This window comes from Urocampus carinirostris, chromosome 8 (genome assembly GCF_059441175.1).
Source record: "Urocampus carinirostris isolate Australia breed hairy pipefish chromosome 8, RoL_Ucar_1.0, whole genome shotgun sequence".
NCBI classification, from domain to species: domain Eukaryota; kingdom Metazoa; phylum Chordata; class Actinopteri; order Syngnathiformes; family Syngnathidae; genus Urocampus; species Urocampus carinirostris.
The window spans coordinates 19,369,651-19,385,874 of NC_142356.1; the positions used below are offsets into that span (position 1 = coordinate 19,369,651).

Sequence of the window (16,224 nt, forward strand, 5' to 3'; positions counted from 1 at the left end):
GAATGTGGGAGGAAAACGGCTGTGGCAGCTGGAATCAAACCCTGGAATTCTGCACCATGGGGCTCCACGTTAACCACCCATCCACCGTTCCGCACTGTTGCAACCAATGTTTACCAATTGTGGTCAGCAATATTTCGACTGATCTATCATTGCACAAATATGGTAATATACTTCCGTAAAACCTGGTGTGTAACGTGCACCCACTTATGAGTTCTTCTTAAGGTAAAAAAATATGTATATTTAAAAATATATGTATATTTAAATATATATAATTATATATAAATAAATATGGTACGCCGGCACACTTCCAAGATCAATTACTTCAAGGTCAACTCAAGAGTCTTTTCCACAACTCTCAGCCAATCACTTCATACATCATAAAAATTGGCGCCTTGAGTGAAGCCAGGAGACTCCAATGCTCCGTCTCGGAAACAGACCACACGTGATCCACATGTCGATGATGTCAACTTGTGCTTTTGTTTGCATTCTTCACCTCCGGAGGCGAGATGGGGGTCTGCACTGGCGTCTGGGCAAGGGAGAGGGGAGAGCTTGGTCTCAGCTGGGTGGAATGCGAGCGGACAAAAGCTCTCTGCCTCACTTGTCGCCTTCTCGTCTTACCCTAGACTTTGATATGCGATTCCAATGTTGAAAATTGCGAGAGGACACCCACCCGACCCCCATCTCCAGACACCCACCCTGACGCCCTTGCCGATGGGGAGAGGAAGCGTCATGTCCTTCCTGCTCACTGGACCGGCACGCCGTTAATGTCCGCCGAAGGACTCAATGATTATAATTCTCCAGAAACTAATGGACTGTGTGAGAGTCTGGAGGAACCCGTGTAAAATAAATACATTTTGCTAGCTCAATGAGTCTTTGGCCTGATTGAAATAGACAGAATGGGAGACATCTGATAAGGATGCAAAGATGAAGCATTTAAGACTTTTTTGGCGGGCTTTTGAAAACTGGTGTTGGGAGTAACACGTTGCAGGAAACACATTCCTGGAGCGCAATAACTTTTTTCAGTAACGAGTATTGTAACGTATTATTGCTGAAATTTTATTTTTTAACTGTCGTTAGGAAATGGTACGTTACTCCACAACTTTTTATAAGCACACCGTGAATCACAACGTCTACTGCAATTTGACAGGTTCTCCTTCGCTCATGAAATATTAAACAACCCTCCTACCGCATGGGCAAGGTTGGGATGTTTATATCTAACCACAAAATACAACTAAATACAGTTATGGTGGCGCTGTCACAAGCACAGAGTACGAGGGACGTAATTTCTCCCCACTGATATTCATCCTACCGTATATACTCACATCCAAGCCGTATTTACATGAATAAAATTAAACATTGAAAACAGGGGGTCAGTTTATTTGCGCATATGTATTTGGTCGTGTGTCACCAGTAGTGAATGGTAAGCAGCGCGTGGCCTATACAGGAACAACGATATCAATGGGGCATGCGTGAGAACAGAATTTACGATAAAATACTGCTGAATTTTGGTCTTTTTATTTGTAAAGTTGTTTTTTCGATACACCATGCCAGGAGAAAAAAAAGAAAATTTTTGGACATTACCCATAAATCTTTTTTCGAGTGGTTTGGCCGGAGAAAAAATGGATACGATATGTCTTGGTTATGTGTTTGTTTGCAAGATCTCAAGATTTCACAATTTTAGTATTATCAGTTTTTTTTAAGTACGTTGTCGTTTATTTTTTTCTTTTCAATCATGTTGCAACAAACACCACATCACAAAATCAACAAAACACTTGAAAAGAAAAAAATGGATGACAGGTTGAAGCCAAAGGCTTATAAGAGATCTGTGCCCCCAAAAAATTAGACACTTCTTTTATTAATAATATCTACAAACTATAATATCTTACATAATTATAACAATCATTTGTTTATCAATGTAAGAATCATCACATTGTTTGAATTATAATATATACAGTCAGTTACTGTTACCGAGAACCCCCCCAATCCTTCTTATCCTTACTCTCTAACAACAATACATACACTCCCCTACTTACGTAAATTGGTAGATATGAACATTTATTTCGGGATGTTGAAAAATATCCGGACATTGCTGTAAGTTAGATTTTGGATTTTGTGCACCTTTTTCCGAGTACAGGACATTACAGAAGTGCTTCTTTCTGCCGTTACCGGCATGTGGTGGCGCTGTGAGAGGTCACCCAGCAATCAGCTTCCTCTTCCTAGTTCGTGTGTAAACATTCTATACTGTCAATACATATACTATCTCCAGCGCGCTAAGAACTTTGATAATATAATAATATTATTGTTTAATATATCGTGTATTAAATCAATTTGGTTGGTGTGAAGTGTAAAGAAGAGGCGAGCCGTTTCTTTTGAAATGAAAGTGGAATAAGAAAGCTTGATGCGGTTGAGAAAATAGTCAGAACGTTTTATTTCGGCCACTTTTTACCACGTAGGAGGACCTCCTGGAGACGCAATTACTTTTAAGATTAAGTAACTAGTAACTGTAATTAATCAGTTGTTTTCAGTAACATGCACAACGCTGTTGAAAAAAGAAAACAATAAAGGAAACCCCGTGGTAGCACTTACGTTTGCAGTTGTGACCCGTCCCCCTGTAGCCTTCTTTGCACTTGCACTTGTACGAGCCCGGCGTGTTGAAGCAGGTGGCGTAACTGCCGCAGCGACCGGTCTCCAAAGTGCACTCATCCACGTCTGGGGGAAAAACGGAAAGGACGGGGGGAATAGATTGACGAGTAATTGGTTGTGATGTGACTGCAGAAGCCTATTAACTGTCAAATTGGGAGTGACGATGATGAAATTGTGGCAAGGGCGTAAAGTTTTTTTCAATCCAATTTACGCTCCCTACTCTTGGTATATTTTGGTCCTCACCAAATAAAAAATGTATCCTGGTGCCATGGGTGTAGGTTTGATCTTGGCATTGATGGGGCCGTGATGCATTTTTTTACGTGATCACATAAAATTGGTGGCAATGATTGCTTGACATTGGTGGGGACACGTCCCCGCCGCCCATGCCAAAAGTACGCCCTTGCATGGTGCAATAAAAACTGCATTTGGGATACTATTTAGAACATTTTACAATCAGATACAAAAATATCCATAATATTATAATTTTAGAAAATGTTTTTAATTCCGTTATTTCAAAATTACTGTAATAAATCCAATAACAATAGGTAAAAATGAATAAATAAATAATTTCGTTCAAAAGTAGACTCATCCGTGACTTGTCTAATAAAAAAAATATTTGTTTTATTGCTGGAATTTATTTCTATACAAATTAAACACCATAAAATAGTATTTAAAAATGTAATAAGAATAATATTGGGTCATTTTTTTCAAATCAATGATATTGCTACATAACAGCCCAAGGTTTTTTCCCCCCATCTCATGTAACCAGCCAATAAATTGGTTCATTTTTTTAACCTATTTTGATTTGATCTATTTGTTGTGTTTATTTTTTATTGGGGACAAAACAAAACAAGAAGGTAGATCCCAGTAGTAGTAGTTTGGTTGGTCTATTCATTAAAAAAAAAAAAAAAAATCATAAATATCATCGATCCATTATCTGCACCGCTTATCCTCAGTAGTGTCCCAGGGGTGCTGGAGCCCATCCCAGCTATCTTCGGGCAGTGGGCAGGGGACACCCTGAACTGGTTGGCAGCCAGTCGCTGGGCATCATAAATATCAATTACCAAATATTCAGGTTAAGAGTGCTTGGCTAAATTTAATTTACAGAGGCTGACATCCCTGCATAAGTCCACAGTGACTGCTTTAAAGGGACGGTGTATATTATTTGATTATTAGCTTTCACAACAATAAACGAATGCAAGAAAGAACACACACTACAGAAACTCAAAATGAACAAATTGCACCACTTTTCTTTTGTTTTATTCCTGCCTTTTGCGAGGTTTTTGTTTGAAAATGCGTGTTTAAATAATAATAATAATAATAGACAATTCCATTACTAATTGTAGTTCATGTATTTTCGTTTACTATTGCAATCAATATTGGGGATTTTTTCATGACAATTTTTTTTACCATTAAGAGCCAAATATTTAAAAAAATGTCCCTTAAAATCACTGTAATATTGGACATTCATGGAGGAGCTAACTAGCCTACCTGCAGCAAAATGTTTGCTAACATAGGGGACGGTCAAATATCCAACTCGTTATTTGGTGAAATCTCCCCTTAATGCAAAACAATTTTTTCCTGAAGTCTGAAGTTCACTATTGGTGGCTCTTATGTAAAAATAAAAAAATAAAAAAAAATCAGAGAATATACACCATCACTTGCAATGTGGCATTTATTTAACATCACAGATGAGGTTTTTTTTTGTATGCTGTTTATATAACTAAAGCTGTTTTTTAATCAAGTAGATGCAATTGACCTGTTTGAATAGAAGCTTGATTTACCTTGGGTTTTTTTTCTTTACGCACCCACTTGCCAAACTCTCAAGTATGTTTTGAAAAGAATATTTGGATTCCCAATATCCACAATAATAATAATAATATAAGTCACTTGTACCGGTGCACTGATATTTCCCGTTGATGTATTGCAGGTCAAAACCGTCATGACACTTGCAGATGTAGCTTCCAAAGGTATTGATGCACTTCCGGAACCTTGGGCACACAGCAATCCCGGTTGCACATTCATCTACGTCTGCGAAAAAGATGACCACAGATTATAATTTTTTTTTAAAAACATACTGTCTTGTCAGTGTTTTATCTTTGGTTATGTTAATGGTATGATGTTGTCACTAAACAAGAATCCAAATTAGCATGTCTCTTTGTTTGTATAGACCTCACATGGTGTTCCTAGAATATTCTGACTGGATTTGGGTGCCAAAAGTCAGAGCTCCTGTTACCACTAAGGGGCCCCTGCCACTTTCTCCTCCCATGTTTACATCTTTGTGCTTGAACTTCAACCTTCCCTTGTCAAACTACTGTGCGCCTGTGAGTACCGCATATTTGGTCATTTGGTGGTTTCCATTTGCATCAAATTACTGAGAAAAAGCCGGGACCATTACCATGACACCGAACGTGAGCCTGACAGTGGAGATAGTGAACCTGTGAATTTTGATATAGATTTGGGTCTCTGTCTCTGGGAATTACTTCACTATCTACCACACTGGCCCATTAAACGCATGGTCATGGTGAAAAATAGTTGACGATATATGGACAACTGAGAGAGTAAAACTCAAAATCTTTTTGTATACATTTATCAGTTCATATTTCCAGTTTATGTCGTCTTACAATGCGTTCATATTCAGTTCCAGTCTCTACTTTATTATAATCCTGAAAAATCCAAGTGTGTTTTTTGTCTTATTTTTCATTTTAAACTTTTATTACATTGTCAAAACACATATTTATAGTAGACTTTGCCAGATATTGATATTTTGGGTTGTTCTGGAAAAAGGGCCAAAAGTAACCACTCAAAACATGATTTCTGACTTTTTCGTGGCCAAAATAAGAAAAAAAAAATCTAGGCAGCCTTTATAATACTTGGTCAATAAAGGGTTAAAAAATTAAAATAAATTGAAAATTTACATTTTACTCACAAGCCCTACGAAATTAAGTATATTGTTCTTAGAAACAACTCCAAAAATGTGGTCACCAGGCAATTTGTTTCAAGCCCGAAGATCATGTAATTTGTTTATAATTAAAATTCTTAAAAAAATAATGAGATTGCCTGAAATTTGTGATCTATTTTTAAAACAAGGTAAAAATGTTGTACTGTATTGTACAACAGTAAAATCATAATTTTGAACAAAACGCAATGGCATATTGAATAAAAACAATACCAGTGTCATACTGTTAAAAACATATTTATAACATGATTCGTCCAGGGTTCTTTTTAAGACTTTATTGCCTTTTGAAATACAATTTAAGACTAAGTTGACAAAAATTGAAAAAAAAAAAAAAAAAAAAACACACACACATTTTTCTTGTACACAATAAATCGTGCCTTGTACATATACCGGGCACAGCTTTTAGCCATGGGGAAAATGTTCAGTGTTCTCATTAAATTTAAACTTTCCCATTGCAATATAAACTGTGGGTAGCATACTCTCGCTAGCATCCACTCTTTGGAATTCACCATTTACCCATGGTTAAAGGTAATGTGGGTCGGGCCCCCTCAAGCCACCCTGGACAGTCCCTGCTTAGTCCCTACTAACCTCTAATAAAGCCCTCGTTTCCATGACTACCCATAGAAATGAATGGGCCCATGTATTCCGGATGGGAGATTCTCAAAACCCATTGTTCCGGACGGGGACTTTTTTTGGTCTCCGGGGCCTCGCAAGGGGCCCCGGACCTCGTATCGCTTATCCGTATCGTCGCAGGGAAGTCCTGATCGGGCCGGAATTTTTGGTATATGAATCGTTGGGCTACTCCAAAAGCTCTGGGAGGAGAGGCCCGTCAAAATTTGGCGGAAGAAGCTAGATATAATAATAAAAAGATCTCGGGGGATTATAATAGTTGTGCCTGCTAAATACAATAGGTCAATGTTACTAAATCATTTTACCTCAAACAAATTGAAATCATATTAATGTTCTCACATTTTTAAACCTGCAAAAATTGCATTTAAGACCAATAAAGGCCTTATTTTTAGAATAATGAAATCAATGCCTTTTAATACTGTTCAAGGATCCATGGGAACCCCGTGGCCATTCTTTTTAAAATGAAGATAATGTCAAAAGATTATATACTACGCGTGTTTTTGATGAATATGCTAAATAAAATAAATATATGAAGAGTTTTTTCAGGTACTAAATGTTATAGGAGTCTGTCATGATATAATTGTAGGCCTGACATGTTTTTTCTTTCCTTTTTGTGTGGTTATCTATTGGTATTTTGAATTTATCTTCCCTGCAGGAAAAAAATGACATTTCTGCTTCAGCATACTCACACTGTGCACATGATTATGTATGACCAGTATAATGGCCCGGCGTTGCAGGTCTTGGCGTTGCCAGGTAGCTACTTGGACAAAGTTTTTGGGGCCGTGGTTTATTGAAAAATTGCCAGGGAGCCACTAGGGAGTGGCAAAGAGGCAAACATACATGAAAGCAGATGTTTATCGATTTTGTTGGTATTTATTGGGTGTGCATTGACACCAAATCTAGCTAAAAACACTCCCAGAGGCCTAAGGTACAACTGCGGAAATTTTGACAAAAATCAGTTCAGCCGTTTCGGAGCCTACAACTATATACACCACACACACAAACACACGCACGCAAATCAGGATGTATAAATGAGTTTAGATTTAGATCATATGGATATCATTGTCTTGTTTGTGAACAAAAATTTTGCCGTTTCATTTTGTTAATTATCGGTTGATATTGTTTTTGCGGCGAGATAAAAAGCGCCAAACCAAACAAAAAAAGAACCCTCCTAAAATAGCCACTTTGCGTTAAAAAGAGATTTGGCTCAGATTTACCTAATTTATGGATCTTTGCTAGAAATGACCAGAAATGGGCCAAATATTTTCTGAGTGTCTTGAGGACTGTGGCTTGTCCTATCCTGAAACGAAGTAAATACTCCATAAAACCCCGCCGTAAAAGTTTTGCATTCAGGCGGAAGTGGAGCATCCCGTGCAACACCTGCAGCTGGCTTTGCTTCTCCTCCTCCTGTCTTTATGACTGATGTCCATTGTGTGTCCTACAATTACCCATCCCACAAGTTATACGGGGCCGTAGGGCAGAAATGAGAAGTCGTCAAGGGGAGCGTGCAAAAAGAACGAGCTAGGGCGGTTCCATCCCTTGATCAAGTTGTTTAACTGCTAGGGTCAAAAAAGCGGGGCTCCATTTCGGAGGACGTCCAGCTCTGATTTGCTTTTGCGGCCCTACTAAACCATTTTTATTCTTTTTCATTGCCTGCGCTTATAAAGTAATAAAACAAAGTTTCGCTTTGAATCCAAGGGTAAAAAAAAACACAGTATTCCTGAGGGAGATGTATAGCGTGAGTCGTCCTACAGTGGGAGGTGGCAGCCAGTGGCTCAACTTTCAAGCCATGGGAAGTAAATAAAGACGGCAGCGTCACTTACCCATGCAGGTTCTACCATCCGGAGCCAGCTGTAGTCCCGGCGACGGACACTGACATCGGACCTCCCCTTTCAGCACCTCGCAGCCGTACTGGCAGTTGGCCATACTGCAAGTGCGAAGGCCTGGCAGTTACAAAAGAAACAAGACACATTAGCGCAAGCTAGCACCCTGGGAAAGAGCACTCTCACGACTTTATCCCTCAATAAGGCCAATTGTGGGATGTAAACAAAGGGAGCAGAACACAGCATGGCATTGCCACAATTGCTGTTTCACAGAATGACCGTACTCAAACTTGTTTTTATTGTTCAACCGCGACCAATAAATGACTAATCTATTTACAAGTACAAGGTACGTAGACCTTTTACTTGCCAAAAATCAAACACTTTTTAAGGACTTTCAAAGCCAATTTTTAAATTTCTCCAGTACCATTAAAAGAGAAAAAATATGGCGTGAATCATTTACATAAGGGAAAATCTTGTATCTACATTTATCAAGACTTCTTGAGTAAATTGCAAATACCGGTATATTTATCTTTGAGACAAATCTCTGACCCTATATTGGCGTTGGGTAAAATGACTTTATTATTCAGCTTACAGATGCAGAAAGTTCCTTCTATGACAATTTATCAATGGGAAAGGCTATACTAATTTTTCCGAGGCTTATAATAAATGTCCATACACATTTCATGTTGGCCTGTTTAGGTGTAGCATGCACCTGTCCCTTGGGCAGGAACCATAGGGCGATGACGCTTTATAGGACAATGCCGTAAAAAATAATGCCAGCTTCAGTTAATCACGGACAAAAATGAAATTCAACGTCAATGCGAAGCCACCAAGAGTAGTGTCTGTGTCATTATTGAGCAAACTCGCTGAGCAACATGGCAACAATTTCAGGCATTTACAAGCACTTCACCTAAAATCAAGCACTTTTCAATGCCTGGAAATACAACATTAAAATCTAAGCATTTTCAAGTATTTCAACTACCCGTATGATGAACACTGGTTGAAAAACATAAATCAAACCTGACTGATTGTCCAAATTAATGATTAAAAACGCAAGTGTATATTTTCCGGCCCATCAACAACATCAGCTCTGACGTCGTCCCCCATGTGGTGCACATAAAACCTCGGGAACCCCGCCAAAACGATTATACGGTCAACTGGAATTTGCTCTTGTCGTCCTGATAACTTCTAACCATGAAGGGGAAAATTGAAAAGCCAGGCTCGGTATGCCCAAGCAGTTGGACGACAGAGGAGCAGCCTGATTAAATACTGCACAGATCTATTGATCAGAGCTCAGGCAGCAAGGACCATCCGAATACTGCCCGTCACGCGGCACTGCGGAACACGGGCCCCGAGTGGCAAGCAATGAAAAGCAAAACAGCACAAGACTGGGAATGACAGGATGCTCAGGTGGAAAAATCCAAAGAATGATTATTAGGTGAGGCGATCAAGTTTACTGCAACGGCGCCAAAACACTGCAAGGCAGCTACTAACCAAGCATGATTAAAATTTGTGCCCGCCCCCACATATGAGATAAATTATTACCTGGATCAAGCTTGTATCTAGAATTTCTCATTTCTCAAACAAAAATTAAATAACTGAAAAACAATTAATCCGATCATGGCATACCGAAAATATCAAAGTTAACCCTAAGTAGCTATAAAACACATCTTCCTAATTACTAAAAATATATTTTAATAATAACTGAATAGTAATAAGATAAATAAGATAATTAACACAATAAAATGGGAGTTTATTACAAGCACCCAATATGAAGGAAGGCAGCAGTGGCTAACGGAGGTGTATGCGTGGTGGTGGAGGAGTGAGGGAGCATGAGAAACTGTAGATCAGGAGTGGAAATACGCCAGGCCACCAAACAAAAGTGTATGGGTCCAGTGTGGTCAAGGCAAAATATCAAATAACTACCTAAATTTTTCATTCTTTTTATTTAATCTAATCAAGATAGGGCAGCACAGCGGCACAGTGGTTAGCGCGTGTGCGACACAGTTCTGAGGTCATGAGATCCAACCTCCTGTTTGGAGTTTGCATGTTCTCCCCGTGCTTGCGTGGGTTTCCTCCGGGCACTCCGGTTTCCTCCCACATTCCAAAAAAACATGCAGGTTAGGTTAATTGGCCGGTCCAAATTGTCCCTAGGTGTGAATGAGTGAGTGAGTTGTCTGTCTCTGTGTGCCTTGCAACTGGCTGGCAACCAGTTCAGGGTGTCCCTTGCCCACTGCCAGAAGATAGCTGGGGTGGGCTCCAGCACCCTACTGAGGATAAGCGGTGCAGATAATGGATGGATGGATAATCTAGATAAGTAGACTTTTGACTTATTATTAGATTTAGTGCTTAAATCAGGGTCTTAATATATTAGTTTGCTTTAATTCTGTGTATTTCCAAACTAAATTGAAGAAAATAATCTATTTATAAACAAATAAAAAATGATTTTTCCTACAGCCCTGGCTTCTCTACCAAAGCAGTAAATAGTGTACACTTAAATGAGTGGGCAGTTAAAATGAAAGTTACTGTAACTTAAAATTAACTTAATCAAATTTTTTACTGCACTAATGTTCTTCTTTTCTTTTCTTTTCACTGTTACAGTTTTCCCTTTTTTCCCTTTTAACTAGATTCATAAAACTTTTACTTTCTTAAGTTCTTTTGAAGGAAAAAGGTATCCAACGGGATTTGTCTCTGCCTCCCCTTTCAAAATATTACGGCAATGTGTAAGGCACAACACAAAAGCATGGGACAAGGCCTCTATGGCGGGAATCACGCTTACTGGGACAAGCTTTAGAAATTCTCATAACTTGATTTTTCTCTTGCATGTCAGGCAGAATTTTCCTACTGCTTCAGGCAAGATAAATTCAGGACTTTTTAAGACTTTCTTATTGCCTTTTGAAATCAAATTCAAGACCATGTTGACAAAGAAAACCATAATTGAAACAAACAAAACAAAAAAAGTATTTCTTGCACACAATCCAACCTGCCTTGTACACGTTACCTGGCAGAGCTTTTAACTATGACAAGAAACATTCGCCAAACGGCCAATTAAATGGACACTTTTCCGTGGTCCTAAGTAAAGCATCTCTGTCTGAAGTTACTATGTGTATTGTGGGTAGACCCAAGACATGCATCTGCTCTGAAAGGCCCGACTGAAAATACATCACCGTTTTGATAGATCCGTTACTGTCGTCACTCGATGTTGCCACGGAAGTAAATCGACAAGTCATTAGAAAAGAAAATTAGTAAATGTTAGTTAATCTTTATAATTCAAGCAAATATAAATCGTGTTGATATGTTCACATTTTTAAGACTTTCAAAAATCGGATTTGAGACACTTTCATGCCAATTAAGGCCTTATTTTTACAATAATAAATTTAAATGCCTTTTAAGTATTTTCAATGATCCACGGGAACCCTGTAGAAAGACAATTCATTTCCCGAAATCCTTGTAAATACGTTAGCTCGTATGTAGATGTGCCACCATATATAAACCTTACATTATTTTAATGAATACAGTAACGCCTTTCTGTATCACGGTTTACTTATGAGGTGTCACTACTTTGTGGATTTTCATCAAGAATTGTGTTCTGCATTCTGATTGGCTAAAAAGTAAAAAGTTGCTTTGCCCTGTGACGGAGGTGCATGCTCGACTGCCGCAGTAAACCTGGGTTCCGGTCGTCAACTGGGCGACCCTCTGATGGAGGTCCGGGGCCCATTGCCGCAGTTAAACCGCCGCGGCACGGCCGCCACAAAGGGTTTGGGAGTCAGCTGGGCGACCCCTCCCACTCATTCCCTGGTACAGCCTCAACACAGTTATACTTGAAATCACACAACCACAACGGGTCAAACTTACCCATCCATAAATTACTCTACCCACGACAGCGGGTTAAAGACTGTAACTCCAACATAATGCTGCATTTTAAAAAACGCAGAAGTCGGCTAGAGATCAAAAAAGTCCGAGATAATGAAAAATGATTTTTACGACACAAAGTTCCATACTTTTGATTACTATACTGTATATTCTATTATTTGTAATATCACATGGATAAGAAAAGGAAAAATTATGACATTTGAGAGTTCAATTGAAGACTTGTAGGCAAAATGTAAGACCTTTTCAATGCCTTAATTTGCGGTAATCAAATTGAAGACTTTTTAAAGAGTTTTTAAGACCTTGGGGGAACCCTGAGGTTTCTACTTGGTGCGTTTTCACTGTCGCGGGACATTTTTGGAATGTAAAGCTGGCAAAAAAATGAGAGATTACTGTACACTGGCTTCACATTGCATGAGGCATACTTACTTCCACAAGTGCCGTCGGGCATCATCATGTAGCCGTTGAGGCAGTAGCACTTGTAGCTGCCATAGGTGTTCATGCACCTGTGCTTGCAGGGCCGTGGCTTAAGTCCGCACTCGTTCAGATCTGCGGGCGAGACAATAAACTGCGTCAGGACGAAGAGGGAGAGGGAGAAATTAGTCGGGCAGGGCAGAGGTGAAGAGGTTGGATCCACTCGGGCGGAGCACTCATGTTTGGACTTGCTCGTGGAGCTCAGTTACTTTGAAAGGACGCCAAGAAGTTACTGGAAAAAAAAAGGTAACTGGAAGAAGGGACGATGGATTCCCGTATATTCCCTTGGGGGAATTTGTAAAAATTCCAAAACGGAAACAGGAATTGAAAGGTCTCACATTCAACAATTAATTGTAACATTTCTGTTAAAAGGCAACACCTTAAATAGATTGGTCCCCAAACTACGGCCCATGGGCCGAATACGGCACATTTGGCTTAGCCCCTAAACAACAGCAGACAGCATTTTTTTCTTTAACCTAATCAAAGAACTTTAAGTCCTGTGCAGAGCACCAAACTGTTACTACTGGACTACCAGTAATACAGACATTTGAAGCGGCATCGGGTTTATCACACTTTAGTCATGGTACCAGAGATGAATGTTAATTTTGTTGAGAATTTCGAATGTTACAATGACAACACATTTTTCAAATATAATGCTTAAAAAAGAAGAAAATAATGTATTCTCATTGTGAAATACACATACGATTTTTGGGGGTATTTTCCACAAAACCTTTCCACAAAAAATAATATATACATGTTTTCTCTCAGGTTTGTCTGCTAGGCGCTTGATGGACTTTGGCTAACGTCTATATGCTAACACTAGAGAGCTAATTACAATTACCCATTCATGGCAGTGGCTAGCCAGACTTTGGCTAATGCTTGCATGCTAACACTAGAGAACTAATGCTAGATAGCTAGATAGCTAGATAGATAGATACTTTATTCATCCCCGCAGGGAAATTCACAATGTAATGTACGACAATTATCGTTCTTTGGTAGCAGCTAGCCGGATTCTGGCTAATGTTTATATGGTACCATACTACAATTTTGGAAGCCTCAAGCTGGACATTGGCCAAAAAGTACATGCTAACACTCAGGAGTCTGCAGTTTGGTAGCGGCAGGTCGGGTTTTGGCTAATGTTTACATGCTAACCCCGCCGAGAAAATTTCTAAAAAAAAGTTCTATTTAAAAACAAACAGACAAAAAAAACATTATTCTTTATCTTGGTACATCCCAATTAAAACATTTACTTCTTTGCTAAAGTTTACAGTTTAGCTTTGCAAAGCCAGCGACATGTGATGAATGAACGTGAATAAATCCCGCTGACTCACAGCAAGTTAACCAGGATAACATCCAGCTCCTCTCATCCAAGTGCTGCATCATTCCGGGCTTCTTTCATGTTGACAGGCCGCCCGTGAGGCGTGTAAAAAAACCCATCAGAAAAAATTAACCGCCTTTTTTTCACCAGAGGTATTTTCGATGGAGTGCAGGTGGAGCTAAGAAGCGTATAAATCGCGTCACTGTTACGGTGCCTTCTACCTGTCAGCCGAAAAACGAAGGCGATACGGCTTCATTTCCTTGGTACGCTTGATTTCTAAATGCTTTAACCAGGAAAATGTGACGGTTTTATTACTTATTTATGCCTAACAGCCCCCCCCCAAGGGGACTTTTAAGACTACTTTGACGTGCCCCAGTGTGAAAAAGCACAGGTGTGACAAACAGCAATGATGCACTGAAAGCTTTACCCGAGGGCTGCAACTAACGATTAATTCACAGTCGAGTAATCGGCCAATATTTAAACCGGATTTAAAAAAAAAAAAAATCAAAAATAATTTTTAATGTCCTCCTCTTTATTTGAATATTAAAGTTTTGGACAGGCAGAAATATGTACTGTGTCTCTCAAGTTGTGGCTCGGTACATAAAAGTGCATTTACAATGAGTCGCGGGCCTATGCCTTGGCAAAATGCTATTAAGAAAAAAAAAAGGAAGTTCAATTACACTCCTTAACAGTAGATGGCGATGATGTCCTGGTCGATCTCTTCTTATTGTACATTCAATCAACGCCACCCTAATAGTGTTTAAGAGGGATGGAACTTCATTTTATTCTGATTTTGTTTAATTTATTTCATTTTTCTTACCAAAAATGTTAGAGATAAGGGGAAGCAAAAGGTGAAAACAGTGACAAAAAGGATCAATTCGACAAAGGAAACGATTGCATAGTACAAAGATGGTGTATGAGTGTGTGTTATTGAAGTGCTTCTGCAACGTCGGTCGGTGTGACTGACTGTGTACATGACTGTGATTGACTAGCAGCATACACCATCTTAACAGCCAGGCGGGCGGAAATTTCAATGTGTCCACCCAAAACAAACAACGAAGCACAGCAACAGCTAGTATTTTAGTGGCTCGTTACATTTAAATTAACTCACTGATTAAATTGGATTGTGGATTGTTATCAGGTCTGGGAAAATACCATGTCACCGTCGGGAAATAAAGAAAAAGCGGGCTGCAGGTCCGGCATATTGCTGCAGCTATGTAACGACTCAGGCAAGTCACCCCTGGCGAGCCTGTATCTCACCCATGCCAGATACATTTCCCATACAACAGATGACCTAGAGCTACAACTCGGGGGAAACTGCTACATTCAGACTGATCTTGATATTTCTGTGTTAAGTCTATTTTTAATACAAAGTGTTTATTGTCATATGCACAGTAAAAAACCACAGTTTCCAGTTGCCAGCGAAAAAGAAAATAGAAACTAAGAAATGGTTGGCATTTCTTGAATCCCAAGAGTTTAACCTTCCTAATGATATGTGGAATGACGCATTTGAGTGATAGGTAACACCGTGTCCGTACGTTTGTGTTCGTACGTGTCTTAGACACATATTTGCTTTGTGAGCCATTAGAATGTTAAGGGGTTAAAGTTTGACTGAACTATCTGACTGTTTTGTTGACGTTCCCACTGTAGCGCCTTATAGTCCGGTGTGCCTTATGAGGGGTGCGCCTTATAACCCAGTGCGCCATATAGTCGTGAAAATACAGTAATCAACCTGAGAATACCTGATGCTAGCGCGCATCTAGCCAGCCAATCTCGACATTGCTTTCTTACTCTTAAAGGAGAAGCCTTCCAATTTCGTTATACGATTGTAAAATGACAATAAAGACTGTTCCTTCAACTACAATTCTGCGTTGTGTGTTATTTGTAGAACTTTTTTTGTTCTTTTGATGCAGTCGTATTTATGATAACTTACTGATATCTAATAAATAAATAAATACATGTTTTTACTTTGCAGGATTTGGCTACTGAAGAATTTTTTTAGAACGTGACCCCGCAAAAAACAAGGGATTACTGTAGTGGGAATGTAGTGGGGAAAAAAATCAGACTGCCATACCTGTATCTGGGGGCTTTATTACTCAGCTTAATGTACGTTGACGTCTATCCAAAAAGGAAGTACAAAAGGATATTTTTCCATTCGTTAAAGGGCTTATATTTTAAGACTATTATTTGCGGAGCTTTGGTAAAAGGAGAGCCAATTAGTCTCCTTCAGTGAATTCTATGGGGCGTGTAAGAAGAGCTTAAAGATGAGAGTACAAACGGAATGGTTCACATGCTAACAAAGAGTTTGAAGTCCCAAGATCAACTGGGACCAAAAAGAACATCAACAGTTGTCTCCATGACATTGGTAAATAAACTCAGTTTGATTTTGGTAACAGCGTTGTGGGCTCATATAGATTCCACCGTGACAAAGCATTCAGGTCACACTGCTTTGTAAATGACGCCAGCTTGAGCACAACCGACAAATGCGCTTTGTTGGCGAGACTTGC

The 16,224-nt window shown here is 39.3% G+C and overlaps 1 protein-coding gene across 4 annotated transcripts in view; it reads right to left on the reverse strand.

Moving 5' to 3' along the window:
* The window catches only part of npnta (nephronectin a), a 79,021-nt gene that overhangs the window by 17,733 nt on the left and 45,064 nt on the right, over positions 1–16,224 (reverse strand). For all 4 annotated transcript variants that reach the window (XM_088341874.1, XM_088341872.1, XM_088341873.1 and 1 more), the window contains 4 exons: positions 12,355–12,474; positions 8,056–8,175; positions 4,540–4,674; positions 2,587–2,709 (listed from right to left, as the gene is read on the reverse strand). In XM_088341874.1, the coding sequence (XP_088198000.1) occupies positions 2,587–2,709; positions 4,540–4,674; positions 8,056–8,175; positions 12,355–12,474 (498 nt within the window). The remainder of the gene's footprint in view (positions 1–2,586; positions 2,710–4,539; positions 4,675–8,055; positions 8,176–12,354; positions 12,475–16,224) is intronic.